The sequence below is a fragment of the Palaemon carinicauda genome, chromosome 32, assembly GCF_036898095.1.
Source record: "Palaemon carinicauda isolate YSFRI2023 chromosome 32, ASM3689809v2, whole genome shotgun sequence".
Lineage (NCBI taxonomy): Eukaryota > Metazoa > Arthropoda > Malacostraca > Decapoda > Palaemonidae > Palaemon > Palaemon carinicauda.
In genome coordinates, this window is record NC_090756.1 from 77848302 (window position 1) to 77865980 (window position 17679).

General features: G+C 44.4%; 1 protein-coding gene across 4 annotated transcripts in view; it reads left to right on the forward strand.

The window, feature by feature from the left end:
- LOC137625394 (protein SCAI-like) overlaps positions 1-17679 on the forward strand; it is a 273253-nt gene that overhangs the window by 85945 nt on the left and 169629 nt on the right. For all 4 annotated transcript variants that reach the window (XM_068356266.1, XM_068356267.1, XM_068356268.1 and 1 more), the window contains exon 4: positions 7140-7236. In XM_068356266.1, the coding sequence (XP_068212367.1) occupies positions 7140-7236 (97 nt within the window). The remainder of the gene's footprint in view (positions 1-7139; positions 7237-17679) is intronic.

A 17679-nucleotide genomic window follows, 5' to 3' on the forward strand; every position in this document is an offset into this window, starting at 1 on the left:
GCCATGGTTCCTGTTGATTTGGCTTGATACAGGTCATTTATGTAACATATTAACCCATTTAAAGGCTGACTCCTTTTGATGCATTTCTAATCTCCATTAGGCTACCATTTAAGTAAGCATTTATTGCTAGCTCAGGATCATCATATATTATTGCGCCAATGTCGAACCCACAGGAGGGCACTGTCATTCGCCTCTCTGAGGGCTTGATCTGAGCAATGAGGGCCCACTAGGCACCTTTGTAGAATGCGTTCCTTTGTTTGTAGTGTTACCCCACAGGGGCATTCAGGGTTACTGGCTAATCCCCATTTGTAGTGGTTCTCTCCAATTTTGTCCACTTTTATCCTTGCTCTGTTTAGGGTTACCCAATCCTTCCTGGTGAGGGTTGCTCCACTAGGCAGGCCTTCGGTTGGGCTGGGCAGCACCTCATTGGATGGCCATTGTTCACTTTCTCTAGCCTGTGAGCAATTGCCTATATAGTTTTAGTTCTTCCACTGGCATGAAGGTTTTGCGGGATTTCAGTCTTCACCTTGCTTCCTGATAATTGTGGAGTGAATGCCTTGGGTCTTTAATTTCTCCATTCTTATCAGATTTAGCTAGCATTTCTCGTTGAATGTCGGGTGGTGGGATAATGGCTATTTTATGTAAAGATGGTAGAGGTGTTGATTTTAAGAGTACCAGTATTAATCTGACAGGACTTACTTAGGTCTGGGTCTACCTTATGCACATGGCAGGATCTTGCCCTCACTGGTGCACAATACTCTACAGTAGATTAACAAAGTGCTAGGGATGTTTGTCTTCTTTAGAGTCTCAGGATCTGTTCCTCAGGTGGTGTTGGCAAGTGTGCTGAGGAGGTTGTATCTAATTGCTACTTATATTTGCTTTTATTTTTGTGCTCTTTAAAGGAGAGTGTTCTGTCAAGGGTGACACCTAAGTAGACTGCCCTTGTACAAAGACAGACAGATCTGCTATCTTTCACAACTATTATTATTCTTACTTACTAAGCTACAACCCTAGTTGGAAAAGCAGGATGCTATAGGCCTAGGGGCTCCAAGAGGGAAAATAGCCCAGTGAGGAGAGGGAATAAGGAAAAACTACAAGAAGTTTGAGAACAATAACAACATTAAAATAAAAATTTCATATATAAATTAGTTGGAAAAGCAGGATGCTATAAGCCCAGGGGCCCCAACAGGGAAAATAGCCCAGTGAGGAAAGGAAACAAGGAAAAATAAAATATTTGAAGAACAGTAACAACATTAAAATAAATATTTCCTATATGGGACTACCCAAGTCTAGAGAACAATGGTTTAATTTTGGAGTGTTCTTCTCCTAGAAGAGCTTCTTGCCTTAGCTAAAGAGTCTCTTCTACCCTTACCAAGAGAAAAGTACACTGAACAAATTGCAGTAGTTAACCTCTTGAGAGAAGAAGAGTTGTTTGAAAATTTCAGTGTTGTTAAGTGTATGAGGAAAGAATAGGCCAGACTATTCTGTGTATATGTAGGCAAAGATGAAACAAGCCGTACCCAGAGAGAAGGATCCAATATAGTACTTTCTGGCCAGTCAAAGGACTCGATAACTCACTAGCGGTAATAAACAACTCAAAATTATCATATATCCTCAATGGTGTAATCACAGTAGGAGAGCTCTTTTCTACTTTGGTGGTACTTTGTGATAAGGCAGTGGTTGGCAGAGAAGTAGCTCCAGAAGGTCCTTGCCTTCAACCAGTGTGTGCCCCAAGTATCGATTAACCCTCAACACTGCCTCTGTCCGTTCCATATTTAGATTTTTGTAAGTCCATATATGCCATGTACTTATTTATATCCTTCATGTATGAAATCTTTACAGACTAATGATATGTTTTATAGGTATATAAGGGGGTTTGTATCCCACTTCCAACTGTTTTGATTTGAGAAAGACGGGATAAGATAGGGAAGGTTACGTGTCATTTGAAGAGCATCTTAAATCTTGGTGGATCCTTTGTCAGTCGGTAACATCAGCAGATATGACAAGACCAAAGTCACAAGTAGTTTCAAACAGTAAGAAGTCAGGAAAATTAAGAAAGTAAATAAAGTAATGCTGAAGAAAATTAAGAGTTGGATAAATTATGGGGCTCTCTCTGCTAGGTTACCTGGATGTGCAAAAGGTTGATTTGTTTACTCAAGTAGCCCAGAGAGGTAGCTCAAGTTACCAGTGTCATTATTGCTTCTTCTTTTAATTTATATTTAAGGTCTAATTGATGGTCAAGCAAATTAGCTCCTGAATATGTACATGGAACTATAGCAGTTTATTCCCCTAAGCTTGTAGATCTGCAGTTGAAAACCAATAGGTATTGATGCTCAGAATACATTTCACAAGATGGTAACACTGATGATTTATATCGAACTAAACCCCACTTATCTCTCTGATGAAAATAGGATTTCTTTTCAGTTATTATTTTAATAACTTTATAACCTGTGTTTGTGGCTTGGAAAGAGTTTTCAATATTTCTATGAACCTCCCATGTTCATATTACTTTGTCCTTGAGGCTGATTCAGTAGTGACAGTACCTCCCATAAACTAAAGCTTTCCCATTCTTCCTTTTAAGAGGCATTAACCCACCAAGGTAGATCTGGTGACTTAAATAAAATTGTAAATGAAAGTGAGGCCAGGTCACACACACACTTATCAGTCTCTTACATTCTTACATGTCTGTGTCTGAAGAAGTTGATGTTTACCCCATATTAGTGGCTCTGTGAATTTCCAAAAGATTTTAGAAACCATGTTCTCAATCATGAATTAACATGTCCATTTTGAATGGAAGTTTATTTCTATACCTATACAAACATTTGAGTCAGTTGAATTTACTGTACTCCTATGTCAATTTTCTATGACCAGACAAAAAGAAAAGAGGGTTCAATTAGTAACTATAATAGGTTACTTGGTTACTCTACTCCTGGACAACGCAACGTACTGCTATAATGCAAGCTCGATTCTTCTGGTTGAGATTCTTTCCCTCTTCTGCTGCTTTATGACCAAGACTTCACTCCACAGCGGATTCAGAGCATGCCAAGAAGTTTTATAAAATGTAGGGTGGGAAAATGTAGGAATTAACAATAATGGGGAATACCTTAACAATTTGAGATTTCCTGTGATGATTGCCTTTGTGGCTCCTTCATGAGTCAAGGTCAATCAGCATCATCTCTGGCCTTTATGCCATAGTAAACGATGTTCTGTAGAATCTCCATGTGAGTATTATGGGAGAAACATTGTTCCCGTCGCAAGAAAAGAGTTAAAAGGGATCATTCCTGTTCCATGTATTCTTCTTTTGACAGTAAGAAACGTAAGCTCTTTTCTTCAGTGACGGATATTCCGTATTCTGATACTGTTTCCTTTGCCTGCAGGGACTCTGGTAATTGAGGGAAATTCCCATGATTTACCATTGGTTATTGATGATAATTTGTTGAATGAATTATCACCCCATGGGTGAGTAATCACGAGTCACTCCCAAGCTACGCTTCCGGTGCGTGATCCAGTCCCAGTGTCCTTCACCTCCCACTAGCATGCTTAGTGGTGAGTTTTTTATGGCAAGAGTTTCTGCAGAATAACTTTTCGCTTCTTGAGACATTGCCCGTAAAAGCGTCAAAAGTTCCCGCGCACAAATGACACACTCTCGAGTCGAGGTTGCCATCTCCCCACATACAGAGGCAGTCCCGTTAGAAAATCAATATCTCTCTCTCACTCGTCCCTACGAGCCTGGCTTGCCTTGTATGCCCAGGGGTCCTCAGCTTTGCTCTCCTCCTAGAATTCTCTGGGCTCATCCCAGAATTCCCCTACCACTAATGTTGACATTGTTCAGACCGCTTTGACTGAATTTTCTGAGTACCGTTGCTTTCTCTCCTTCCAAGGAAGCTAATCAGAAAACTAATGCAACAGCCATTGCTTCTCATGCGTATTACCTATTGTGTCAGCAACCAAATCACAGTTCCATCGCGTACACAGGCTGACATATCTGTATTTGCCGCCATTCCTATGCTTGCTGACATCACTGAAAGTGCCACCACTTCAGCACATGAGTGTATCCTTCCTTGCAATGGCTATGAAGCCATTTAATATAATGGAGATTCATACCCTCACCATGCTATCACTGCCCAACCACATAAATGAATGAATGAATCCTCCTTATGGAAACGTTTCCTTGTCAATTCAGTCTGACTATCAGGTAGTTTCTACCTCTAGACCTCAATTATCTCGTTTGGATTCCAAGTATCCAACAACCATTCATCATAAGAGTGACAAACCTGTCATTTTATTGCAGTGTGTGCAAACTATTACCTTGCCTATTGTTTATAATGCTTCACAGCTTATATACATTCTATGGAATAGCCAAGATATTCATTTTCACATAATTCCTCAATTCAGGTTTAGGATTTGTTTATATTAGGAAAAAGGGCGCCAGAGCCTTTACCTCCTTTTCCTTGAGTGGTACCCCCTTCAACTGCAAACAAACTTCCAGCTGGTAAACACCGTAGACACTGTCCTCGTAGGAGGTGACCTAAGGGGCCTTCTTCAGAGATATCATACTCGTCCCTCATGTAAGCTATTTATATTTACTGGGTAATGTAGTCCAGATGTATGATTCCCTACAGTTTTGCACAAAAGACGACACATCAGGAGTTGCGTCGTTCTTCAAGATTGCGTAGAACTCCGTACAAAAATTATTAGTGGTCTGTATGAAATATGTACACTTTGTTAATTTTAAATACAGTATCATTGTTTACATATTTTACAGTATAGTTTTACAGTAATATATAGTATTGTTTATTAACTATACTGTACAGTACAGTACTGTACATAAATTACTACTGTACTCTACAATATGAAAATGTAGGCTACGTGTGCGATAAATGTCAAACAGTGCGAGTGGTCCGAACAAAAATAGTGAACACTTACATACAATATAGTTAGCTGTACTGTACTGCAGTGACAGTACTGTGCATATATTACATAACCAGGTCATTTGTAAATACTCAACATCAGATTAATGAGACACCAGGCACACAGACAAAATTAATACGATTTAACATAACACAAGAGGACATCAGCAGAATGATCAAGAGAGCAAAGAAAAAGAACTGTGCGATCGATCCAGTGCCAATATCTGAAGTAATTGGAGAGAGAGACTTTTCTAGTCTAGCTGAAATAATAATGAGAATAGCAAATGCAAGCATTGATGAATGTAAGTTTCCTAAATCTGAGAAAATGGCTATAGTCACACCAGTTCTGAAAAATGCACTGAACTACCAGGAATTAAGCTCATATAGACCTATTTCAAATCTATCCTTTGTCTCAAAAGCGCTTGAATATGCAATTCTTAAACAACTAGTCAGCCACTTAGAAGTAATAGAAGCTTTGCTTGACAACCAATCTGCTTACAGAAAACTATACTCTACGGAGACAGCCATCTGCTTTGTTGTAAATGATATGCTGGAAATGATGGATGAAAATAAATGTGGTATTATATTACTCAATCTTAGTGCTGCTTTTCATACAGTGGTGCATAAACTCCTACTAAATGATCTACGGTCCATCAGCGTTGAAGATCAAGCCTTCGAATACCTAAAAGACTATTTGGTTGGTAGAAATTACTGTGTTCAAATTGGAAACTCTTATTCATCATATGAACCCTTAAACAGAGGGGTACCCCAGGGGAATGTACTTGTCCCATTCTTATTCTGCATCTATACTATTGGTCTATCGAAAATGCTACAAAGGCATGGTGTGAAGTTTAAACTATTTGCAAATGACACAGTTTTATTTATCCATAAATGAAATACATGACACTACTGAAACTCTAAATCGAATCCTTGATAATGTTAGAGAATGGATGACATTTAAACAACTAGAATTAAATGAGAACAAAACTGAATTCATGGTGGTGGGCAAGAGAAACATCGTGAGAAACTTAGGTGATATTCAAATGAACATAGATAATGACTCGGTGCCGATATCTAGTAAAGTTTGAGATCTAGGTGTATTTCTTGACTGTAGCCTGTCTCTAAATGCCCAAATAGGTAATGTAATAAAAACTGCTGGTTATCATCTAAGAAATATTGCTTTTATAAAAAAGTACCTGGACGAAAATTCTGTAAAGAAACTTGTGATAAACTGTGTTATTATCAGGATTGACTACTGCAACTCTATCTACTACAATTTACCAAAAGTGCAACTTAAGAAATTACAAAACATAATAAACAGAGGAGCAAGACTGATAAAAGGTGTCCGACCTAGAGAAAGGATCACCCCTATACTAATTGATTTACACTGGCTGCCGATTAAAGCGAGAATTGAATTTAAAATATGTACAATAACTCACCAAGTTATAAGAACTGGGCGTCCAAAATACTTAAAAGAATTGTTACACATTGCACAGCCAACAAATCGTGTCGACACGAGAATAGTTACAGATGTCTTCAAACTGTTGGAACCTAGATAAATGTCTACTTTAGGCTCCAGAGCCTTTAAATATGCAGCCCCAAGACTATTTAATAAGCTTCCACGAAACATTCGAATAATTGAAGACATTAAGGCTTTCAAGAGGAAACTGAAGAATTTCTTATTTCATGAGTCTTTTGACAGTGACGATTTAACAGTAAATGAACAATATATGATATGAAATGTTAAATACTCTGAACGAACAAGGTAAAATGACAGTGGAGGTCCTGTAGAGAGCAGGGTTTTCCTGCTGTATGGGACCAGAAAGCAGCCATCAAAAAAAAAAAGTAATATACACTACAGTATCAGCGAGTGTTATATTAGATTAGAACAACAGCGTTATGTTATTATAAGTGTCCCGATGACTACTGTAGTGTTATATACTTTACTTCAGAGTACAGTACAGTATTGTACCTTTGTGTTACTTCTAATTTGCCAGTCAGTAAGGATGTAATACGAACTTGAAGTGTGTAAAGAAATAAAAAAAAAATTTGCATTAAAATTCTATTTCTGATATGTTGCTAAATTATTTTTTTGAAGGTAATCTCAATCACTATAACTACTTATGCTAAATATGTCAGTACTGGACAGTATTTGGAAAATATTTACTTGCATTTTGTTTTATTTTACATTTATCTACTGCCTTTTAATAATGAACCTCTTCTTTTCAGGTCTGATTTAATGGTTAAGAAACTACGTTATTATGCCAGATTTATTGTTGTTTGTTTGTTACTGAAGAGGATGAAGTTGGTTCGGGATCTTGTCAGAGTACGTATAAACTTGCATTATTTAAAGCTTTAATGTATTTTTTTTATCATTAATACGCACGATAATATTTTGTACATTCTTATATGGCAGACCAAGGGATATTAGAATATCCTAAACAAATGGGTACAGTCTAATGGATGAAACCAGTGAAGTTTAAGCATTAGATGCAATGGTTTTCACAATAGCTGTCTCCTTCATAGAAATTCATGCGCATGATGTACCCATAAGTTTTCTTTGCACACTGCACATTTATTAACTGCTCATGTACTCCTAAGTGGATACAAACCTCCAAGTCATTTAGAAGTGTTACTCCTTGTTCAGTTTTCTATGCCGAGATAAAAAAAAAATGGGGTTCAATTAGTAACTATAACTGGTTACTTGGCAACTCCACTGCTGGGCAGCATTATGCACTGTTGTGATGCGTGCTCTATTCTTTACTGTACATGGTCACAATCCTGTTAAGAGCTCTCTTCTTATCTACGATCATGACTTCACACTCCACACTGGATTACCCTTATATTGCTGGGTGCTTTTATGTATTTTCTTGTGCTTATGTCTAGTGTCACTAGTGTTATGCAGACCTGCCCTTTCAGTGATGGTCGCCCTTGTGGCACCTTTATTGGTCGTTTGTTCCGTAACTGGAATACAAACCACGCTATTTAATAGGGGTATTACTTTCGGCGTAGCTTAAATGACGAGCCATTAATTTTTAACGAGGGTTTACTACTCACACCGCTAGTTAGCGGGGGGTAGGGGAGGGTAGCTTGTTACACCCTCCCCCCCCTCTCACACACCTGTGGTTGAGCTCACTTTGCTCTCGGCTCGGATGGTAGTCGGACGTGTCCGCTATCATCCTCGGCGTCATTTGGCAGCCATTTAATGCTTTTTTGCTTTTTCTTTTCTAGTTTTGTGTGTGAAGTTGGCCTCTGCAAATATGCGCACCTGCCCTGGATTTCTCGACCTCCCCTGTGGAACATTCATGTCAGCGGTCGAGACCGATCCTCACGCCCTTTGCCCTTCCTGTAGGGGCCAATGATGTGATAGTAATAACAGGTGTAGTGAGTGTAGGGAGTGGTCTACCTCCCAGTGGGAGAGGTTTTCGCGACGACGGAAGAAGAAGTCCAAACGGGATATTTCTCCTTCGAAGGTTTCTTTGAAAGGAGAAAAACTAAAGGCCTCTTCTTCCATTGCCCAAACCTCCTCCGAAGCTCCCACTCGATCGGTCTCTTTCGAGAGACCGTCAAGTGGTAGCATAGACCGATGTACTGTTTACCAAACTCGGGGCTCGAGAGATGATGTTGCTTCCCCTAGCAAAGCAGCTCCACCTCTCCCCCCGGGGGAGGATATGTCATTAACCTCCCTTTTCCAGCTTTGGTCCTCCTTGGGGCATACGGGTTCGCCCTCCAAGGAGGTTTTACTTGACTACATCTGATTCGGTGCCGCTGTCAAGCAATCGCCGTCACCGACAGAGGTTGATCCTCTGTCTCTTGTCGACGTTGTGGTGTCAGAGGTATCCAATGCGGTATCACCCATCACCTCTGCCTCTTCAAACCCTACGGTAGCTGACGGCTTAGTTTCTCCAGTTCCTGTTCAACCAACGAGGGAGAAACCAAGTCCAACAGTCTCTCCTGCAAGTGTTTCTTCCCCTGGAGGGAGTTCACTTACAGAGACTCCTCTTCGGAGGACTGCTGAAGGTCAGCTCGCTGATCCTACGGCCCCCAGAGGGTGCATTCGTCGCAAGACTCGCCTTCCTCTTCGCTAGAGAGGCCTTCCTTCACCTGCGGTGAGGAGGCGCCTCTTCGGTTCAACATCTTCGATGCAGTCCCCCGCAGAGGAGCTTCGACATCGATCACCAATCACTGTTCCTGTATTGGTCCTGGACCTTTCTGCAGATCGTTCGCGATCTCCTTCGGTGGAAGGTCGTCCTTTTAAAGGACACGCCGACCTTCCACTCGATAGACCTGCCGACCTGCCGTCACTGTTCTTATACAAACCTAATAAGGTTTCATCTGAGCACGCTAAGGCGCGCCAGCCAGATACATAGCTGACGAGCGCGCTATAGTAGCTCGTCAGGCCCCGTCAACAAACCCTAACACAGGGCATCAAGGGCGTATGTGCCAACACGCTCATACGTCCCAACAGGAGCCCAGCTCTTCTACGCGCTATGCACGCACTCTTGCACATAGGCACCCACGTTCTCCTGCGCGCCAGGCCTTGCCTGAGCCTAAGCATACGCGCCAACCCTCACCTTCACGCCAGCGCTTTCCTGCTCGTCGTCAACCTTCTGCGCGCCAGTGCTCTCCCACGCGCCAGCGCTCTCTTGTGCACCCACGATCTACTGATCTGGGCGCTACTGGGAAGTCAACTAGAGTGACTTCTCCCACGTTCCAGCTCTCGCCATCGCGCCAGCACTCTCCATCGCTCGCACGCATCCGCGAGGATACGCGCGCGCACTTTCCCATCCTCTCCTTCGGATTCGCGCCCACATTCTGACGCGCGCCCACGAGCAGCACAGACTTCAACTGCGCGCCAGCGCGCTAGGGGTCTTTCTCCTGCGCACGCGCGCCCTACGACTGGTACAGGCACGAGCGAACTCTCGCCCGCGCACCCGTGCGCTCAACGCCTGGATCCTGCGCGCCCGCGCGTGCGAATACTCTCCCGTGCGCGCGTACACGCCAACAGTCTCCCGCATGCACTCCTGTGCGCCCACAGTCTCCCGCATGCGCTCCTGTGCGCCATCCCGCGCGCCCACGCGCACGCCCGCAGTCTCCTGCGTGTGACTCCCGGTATTCTCCCCCGCGCGAGCACCATTACTCTCCCTCGCGCGAGCGTCAATATCCTCCCGCGCGCGAGACTGCTGAACTACGAACAGCAAGGTCGCCATCACCTCATTCCCCTTCCCGCAAGCGCATACCAGCGCGCATTGTGGGAGAAGGGAAACATCTAGAGGGGTCTAGGATCCCAAAGCCTTTTCAGGCAAACCCACCAATGATGAGATCTCCTCCCAGGGATCCCTCAATTCCTGTCCCTTCAAGGGGTATGTCTGACAGTGCGTCTGTCGGCCAACAGCCCTGGTTCGGTGCACTAATCTGAGCCGTAACGCAGGCGTTCAAGCCTGTCTTCTCTGAATTGGGGCATAGATCCTTGGCTGCTTCTACCCCTTTGAAGAGAAAAAGAGGAGTTCCGGACGCGGTTACTTCTCTAAGGGCAAAACTGACTCCACACATGCCTTCAAGGCAGGTTCCTTCTTTCCCCCAGACTGTCTCTCCTTCCCCTTCAGACGAAGATTTCCCGTCCTCGGGAATCACGCGAGGAGAGTGTTTCCCCCATCACACCAATGAGGGAAACCTCTCCTCGCGCCGAGATGTCTTCTCAGGTGGGGACTGAAAGGAACATGCCATCCTCGTTAATGTTGGAGTCCTTCATCCTTCCCAGGAAGGAATCTAAGGACTCTAAAACATAACCGAAGTCCTCTACTAGGACTAGGATGGAGCCAGCTAGCCACTCGGAGAACGTCCGCGACTCTCCCCAAGAAGAGCTTTTGGGGACAGGAGACTTCGCTGCAAGTCCTACATCCGGAGGAGACCAGCAAGAGTCAGAACATGCGTTTTGGCAAGTTCAGACTCTGATGAGGGCTCTCAACGGGTTTTCCAACCCAGAGATCCCTCCTCGAGAGGGCAAGAACACGGTCTTGGACCGTGTCTTTGGTACTCAGAAACCCTCCAAGACCAGTGCAGCACTGCCCTGGTCTCAGGGGGTTAAGAGTACCAGGGACAAGATCTCTCTACAGCTTTCCAAGATGTCCTCCTCCAACCGTTCCAGTGCCACCAACAAGCTCCTTCCACCTCCTCGCGTACAGCAGACGAGGTACTTTGAGATCCTTAAGGAGCCTTGTTTAGCTCTTCCTCTTCACCACTCGCTGGAAGAGCTTACCAGGGGAGTCCCTCTTGAGAGACTCTCCAACCGGCAGGTCTCATTCTCGGCAACCGAGATCCTTAACCAGGAGAAAGTTGTGAAGCGTGCTATGCAAGCCACTTCGTGGCTCGGCATCTGGTTGGGGACCTTAGGTATCCTGATACGTTCTGAGGATTTCTCCAAAGAACGTACCAGGAAAGCTATGGAGACTTTTCTTCTCTCAGGTACTCGCACGATCGAGTTTCTGGCCCATCAAGTCTCGAACTTGTGGGCAAATACCATTCTGATACGTCGGGATGCAGTAGCTGAGAGATTCCATCAGAAGGTCCCCAGCACCGATATCAATAGGCTCAGACATTCTTCTCTAGAGGGATCCATCTTGTTTGAGCCTAAGGATGTGGAACAGGCCGCTGAGAGGTGGAGGAAGTCTCATCAAGACTCCCTCCTTCATAGGGCTTTAACATCTAAGCCCTATAAGCCTCCAGCATCACAGCAGTCCCGTCCAGTCAAGATCGCTAAAACGACAACAGCAGCGAAGACCGTGGTGTCTAAGCCCTTTCCTGTCAAAGGAAGGAAAGACAAAAAGTCCTCCAGGGGAGGCAAGAATCCTAGAGGGAGCAGCCGAGGCCGCAAACGCTAGGATAGGCAGTCCCCCTGCATGTCCACCAGTGGGGGGATGCCTACAAAGTTGCTTAAACAAGTGGAAGCAACTCGGGGCCGATTCCTGGACAATCTCCGTGATCAGTCTAGGATATCGCGTCCCATTCATAACATCTCTACCTCCCCTGACGACGAATCCAGTGTCATTGAGCTCCCTTGCCATGGGATCGGAAAGGGGGCAAGCCCTTCGGGCAGAAGTCCAGACCCTGTTGAAGAAGGGCGCTCTCCAAGAGGTCCTCGACGAATCTCCAGGCTTCTTCAGTCGACTCTTTCTTGTAAAGAAGGCATCTGGAGGCTGGAGACCAGTCATCGACCTCTCAGTTCTGAACAAGTTTGTCAAACAAACTCCGTTCAGCATGGAGACAGCGGACACGGTCAGACTAGCAGTAAGACCGCAAGACTTCATGTGCACACTGGACCTAAAGGACGCGTACTTCCAGATTCCAGTCCATCCGTCTTCAAGGAAGTACTTAAGATTCAGCCTATACAACAGAAAGTACCAATTCAAGGTGCTGTGCTTCAGTCTCTCCACAGCACCACAAGTTTTCACCAGTGTTCACCCTAATATCATCTTGGGCACACAGGATTGGCATCCGTCTCCTCCGTTAACTGGACGACTGGTTAATCCTAGCAGACTCGGTATTGACCCTTCTTCAACACCGAGACAAACTTCTGAGACTTTGCCAGGATCTGGGGATCATGGTAAATCTCGAGAAGTCCTCACTGCTTCCCACTCAAAGACTGGTATACCTAGGCATGATTATAGACACCAATCTCCACAAAGCCTTCCCATCAGACGACAGGATAGCAAGGATGAGGAAGGTCGCAAGACCTTTTCTCAGACGAGAAGAACTTCCAGCCCAATTGTGGTTACGTCTCCTCGGTCATCTGTCATCGCTGGCCCGTCTAGTTCCCAACGGTCGCCTCAGGATGAGATCCCTCCAGTGGCGACTCAAGTCCCGGTGGAATCAAGGGTACGATTCCCCGGACATCCAGATCCCCATGGGACCTGCGGAACTGATGGATCTCCGGTGGTGGGTGGCAGACGAGAACCTACGAAAAGGAGTGGATCTTCTCGTCCTCCCCCTGGATTTAATGCTGTTTTCGGACGCTTCAAAAACAGGGTAGGGGTTCCACGTGCTGCACCACAAGATCTCAGGCCTCTGGTCAGAGTCAGAAAAGTACCTCCATATAAATCTCCTAGAGATGAAGGCCATCTTTCTGGCCCTTCAACAGGTCCAACAGTACCTGGCAAGTCACTCTGTGGTGGTGATGAACAACAACACAGTAGTGGCCTACATCAACAAACAAGGAGGTACTTTTTCGCAGCAACTATCCCATCTAGCAGTAGAGATATTGCGATGGGCCGAAGTCCACTCGATACCACTATCGGCATGCTTCATTCCGGGCAAAAGGAATGTGTTTGCTGACAATCTGAGCAGAGCTTCTCAGATAGTGAGTACCGAGTGGTCTTTGGATCATCTAGTAGCCAACAAAGTCCTGACTTTGTGGGGTTCTCCGACTGTGGATCTTTTCGCAACGGCCCTGAACTTCAGGCTCCCGCTGTACTGTTCCCCAGTCCCAGACCCCAAGGCTCTCTGGCAAGGTGCTTTTTAACAACGGTGAGACAACATCGACGTTTACGCCTTTCCCCCGTTCTGTCTGATGAAGAGGGTACTCAAGACCAGAACATCGGTCAATCTTTCAATGACCCTTATAGCTCCTCTATGGCATCACGCGGAATGGTTCCTGGACCTTCTGCAACTCCTAACGGAGCTACCAAGAGAACTTCCTCCACGACACAATCTACTCAGACAACCACATGCCAACATCTTCCACAAAGCCGTAGGTTCACTACAACTTAACGCCTGGAGACTATCCAGCATCTCCTCTCTGAGAGAGGATTTTTGCAACAAGTTGCTGTCAGGATGTCTGGAGACCTGCGAAAGTCTTCGGCAGCAGTCTACCAGGCTAAGTGGAAAGTCTTTTGTGGTTGGTGTCGTGGAAGGGGTATCTCTCCACTCGATGCCACTATTCCAACAATAGCGGAGTTTCTCATGTATTTGTGGGAAGAAATGCGCCTTTCAGTCTCGGTAGTGAAAGGCTATTGCTCAGCCTTGAGTCTAGCCTTCAGGCTGAAAGGAATGGACATTTCTTCATCGCTAGAACTGTCCCTACTCATACGTAGTTATGAACTTCCCTGCCCTCAGTCGGAAGTGAGACCTCGCGCATGGAACGTGGTTCGAGTTCTCAGGTCTCTTAGGAGACCTCCCTATGAACCATTACGCCAGGCATCAGATCGCCACCTAACTTGGAAGACATTATTCCTGCTAGCTTCGGCCTCGGCCAAGCGAGTCAGCGAACTTCATGGTCTCTCGTATGACATCGCCCGTTCAAGGGGATGGGGGGAGGTAACGTTCAGCTTCGTCCCTGAGTTTATTGCTAAGACTCAGAATCCTGGAGTGGCGGATACTCGATTCGACTCCTGGATTTCTAGTCTCCGTACTGTAACAGATGACCCATGACCATCTCTTACTATGCCCAGTACCTCAAAAGAACAGCTGCAGCCCGTCCTCATGTACCAGCTCTATTCGTCAGCACAGGAAGGACTAAGAGGAGGGTCACCAAGAACACCATCTCGGCATGGATTCGTAGGGTGATTCATTTGGCCCTGAATCCAGACCCTCCTCCATCACGTCGCCCTAGAGCACATGATGTAGGGCATAGCTACGTCCCTGGCCTTTAAAAGAAATTTTTCAGTGACGCAGGTTCTTCAAGCTGGGGTGTGGAAACGTCAAACAACATTCACATCCCACTACCTGCAAGACGTGACCCTCAGGAGACTCGATACGTTTGCTATCGGCCCTGTGGTGGCTGCATAACAGCTGGTTTAAAACCTCAAGCTCCTTATTGGACAAGTAGCAGAAGGTTGAGGGCATTGTTACCCGGTCTTAGTCTGCATGAATGAAAAGGTTCGACTGGCCCTTATTCTTTTCTTCATCATCCCCTCTCTTGGGGAAAGCAGCATCCTGGGTTCTCTGCATAGCTGACCTCAAACCACTGCAGGTAAACCGTGCTCCCTTGTGTTCCTAGTATTAAGATTAATACTTTTACGTCCCCATACCCTAACGAGGTGGTGTTGGGAGAGTCCTAGTCTACAAGTTTCCATCTAAAGAACTTCAGAAAAACTTCCTAGGACGAGTCACACTTCTTCATACCTTCACACACAGCTTGTGTAGGCCGCAGTCCTTGCGTAGCAAGGTTCTAGCGAGGTGCAGGGACTACTTATTTCTTGGGTGCTTAGACACTCAAATAACAAGCCCCCGGGCAAAGCCAAAATCCAGACTGGCTGGGACGTCCACCTTTCCTAATGGGTGAGTCACCCCCTATTAAATAGCGTGGTTTGTATTCCAGTTACGGAACAAATGACAAATTCGTAGATAATTTGTATTTTTTCTAACTATACAAACCTTAGCAATTTAACCAAATTTGCCCACCAGCCCTATCCCCCTTGAAGTCCTACCTCCAAGCAAGGTGAGCTCAAGCACAGGTGTGTGAGAGGGGGGGGGGGTGGGGGTTGTAGCAAGCTACCCTCCTCTACCCCCGCTATCTAGCGGTGTGGGTAGTAAACCCTTGTTAAAAATTAATGGCTCGTCATTTCAGCTACACCGAAAGTAATACCCTTATTAAATAGCTAAGGTTTGTATAGTTAGGAAAAACACAAATTATATACGAATTTGTCATATTGAGGTTGATCTGTCTCCCCATTACACCTCATGCCATGGCAAACGATATTATGTGGAGTCTCAATGCGAGTATTGTAAGGAACGGCCGTCCTCCGATTGGGAAAGATGTTCCCGTCATAAGAAACAACTTGAACGGAATCATTCCCCTTTCTCGTCTTTTTCTAGTAACGTAGACTTTGTTTTACCTCGATGACTGATATTCCCCATCTTGCGCCTTTCTTTTTTGAGTCCACTGGAGCTTCAGTTACAGAGAGTGACAGCCATGATTTAATTATTGATGATAATTCTGTGAATGTGTTATCAGCCCATGGGCCGAGCGATCATGAGTTACTTGAGACAGATCCCCTGACTACAGCAACTGCACTTCCAGTGCCCGATCCAATGCCAGTGTCCTTGGTCTCTGCTTATTTTGAATTACAAAGCATGCTGAGTGGTGAGCCCTTTATGGTGAAGTTTTTTTGGGATGACTCTTCGTTTCGAAAGGTTTCACCTGTAAAAGTGTCAAAAGTCTTCACTCGTTTCCATTCACATGCAGCACACTTGAGTTGAGATTGCCATTTCCCCCATTACTGAGGCAGCTCTATTGGAAGGTCCGTATCTATCACCCACTCGTACTTATGAGCTGGACTTGCCCCATACACCCAGGGGTATTCGGCATTGCACTCCTCCGGGGGAATTCTCAGGAGTCGTCCCAGAATTCTCCAACTGATTATGATGATGTTGTTTGGACTGCTTCAGGAGTGTCCACAACTGGGACTTCGGTTTGACTGAATTACCTTATTGTTGTTTCTTTACCTTCTAAACAAACTGCTATGAAGATGAGAGAGACAACTATGCATAGTGTTGGCTACATGTTCAGAAGCCCTGTCACATCCTTTGACTAACATAGCTGTACGCGCTGCTGTTTCTGTGTGTGCTGACGTCACTGAATGCGCTGCGATTTCAGATGGCGATGGTATTCATCTGCTCAATATCCATACACCAGTTGTGTGTGACCTATAAACTATCTTGCTAGAATTACTTTTTTCCCTTCTTTATGTACTGAAGATTCCAATAGAGAAACAATTTGCTTTATTTCTTTTATCTTATTGTTATCAAATTCATTATTCCACTGAGCTTGCCATTTTGTGGCCAAGAAATGCTTCAAGTGGGTTATATAATCCTTCCCGGGTAGTTTAAAAGTTTATTTTGGTAATTCGATTGCTGATTTAGCCGCAGCATCTTCTTTTGCATCACCCAAAACCCAAACAGAGGCAGGAATTCAACATATGTCTATATTTACCCCACGGGAGTAAAGTATGTCAAGGAGCTATTTAATTTTCAATACCAATTGATTCTTATGAATGTAACCATTTAGGGCTTCTATGGTACTTCTTGAATCAGTATAAATCACAAACTTATGCTTGTCCTATCTTCAATTATTTTAATAATCTCAGTTACTAATATAATGGCTGATAGTTCAGAGAATTGACTAATTTTGTCTGGGGACACTGCAGCACTCCCAGCATCCATTGAAGATTTAGAGCCATCAGTATAAATAGTATAATGAGGTCCTTTCCTTTGAATATGTTCTAAGGTATGTTGTTTATGGTGACTCAGAGTATATCTATGTTTCATGGACAAATAGAAAAGGTGAGAGCATATTTTCTTTTCTTTAAGGTCCAAGGTGGAGGAAATAGAGATGGCTGAATAATGTTCATTCTGATATTGATGGATTGTAATAGCTTGTTTGCTCTTATTGGGAATGGATGTTCATGATAGTGTATGAATTTGTCACTAACTTTGTTGGAGAATTGGTGGATTAGATGTTTAATGCACTCCGCATGGTTACAATATCTTGATGTAGGTGCAAGGTTGGTTCCCCACTTTCACATAGCACTGAGATATTTGGGGGAAGATCTAAAGGCTCCACTACTTAGTGTTAGAGCTCAAGTGTGTCTTGGATCTAAAGATTTCAAATTGGCTTCAGATCCTGATCCATATATTGGCCTCCCATGATCTATTCTTAATAACACCAATGCTTTATAGATCGTCAGTAAAGACGATCGCTTTACACCCCATATTGCATTAGACAACTTTTTCATAAGGTGTTGAGCATTATTACATTTGGGTTTGATGTAGG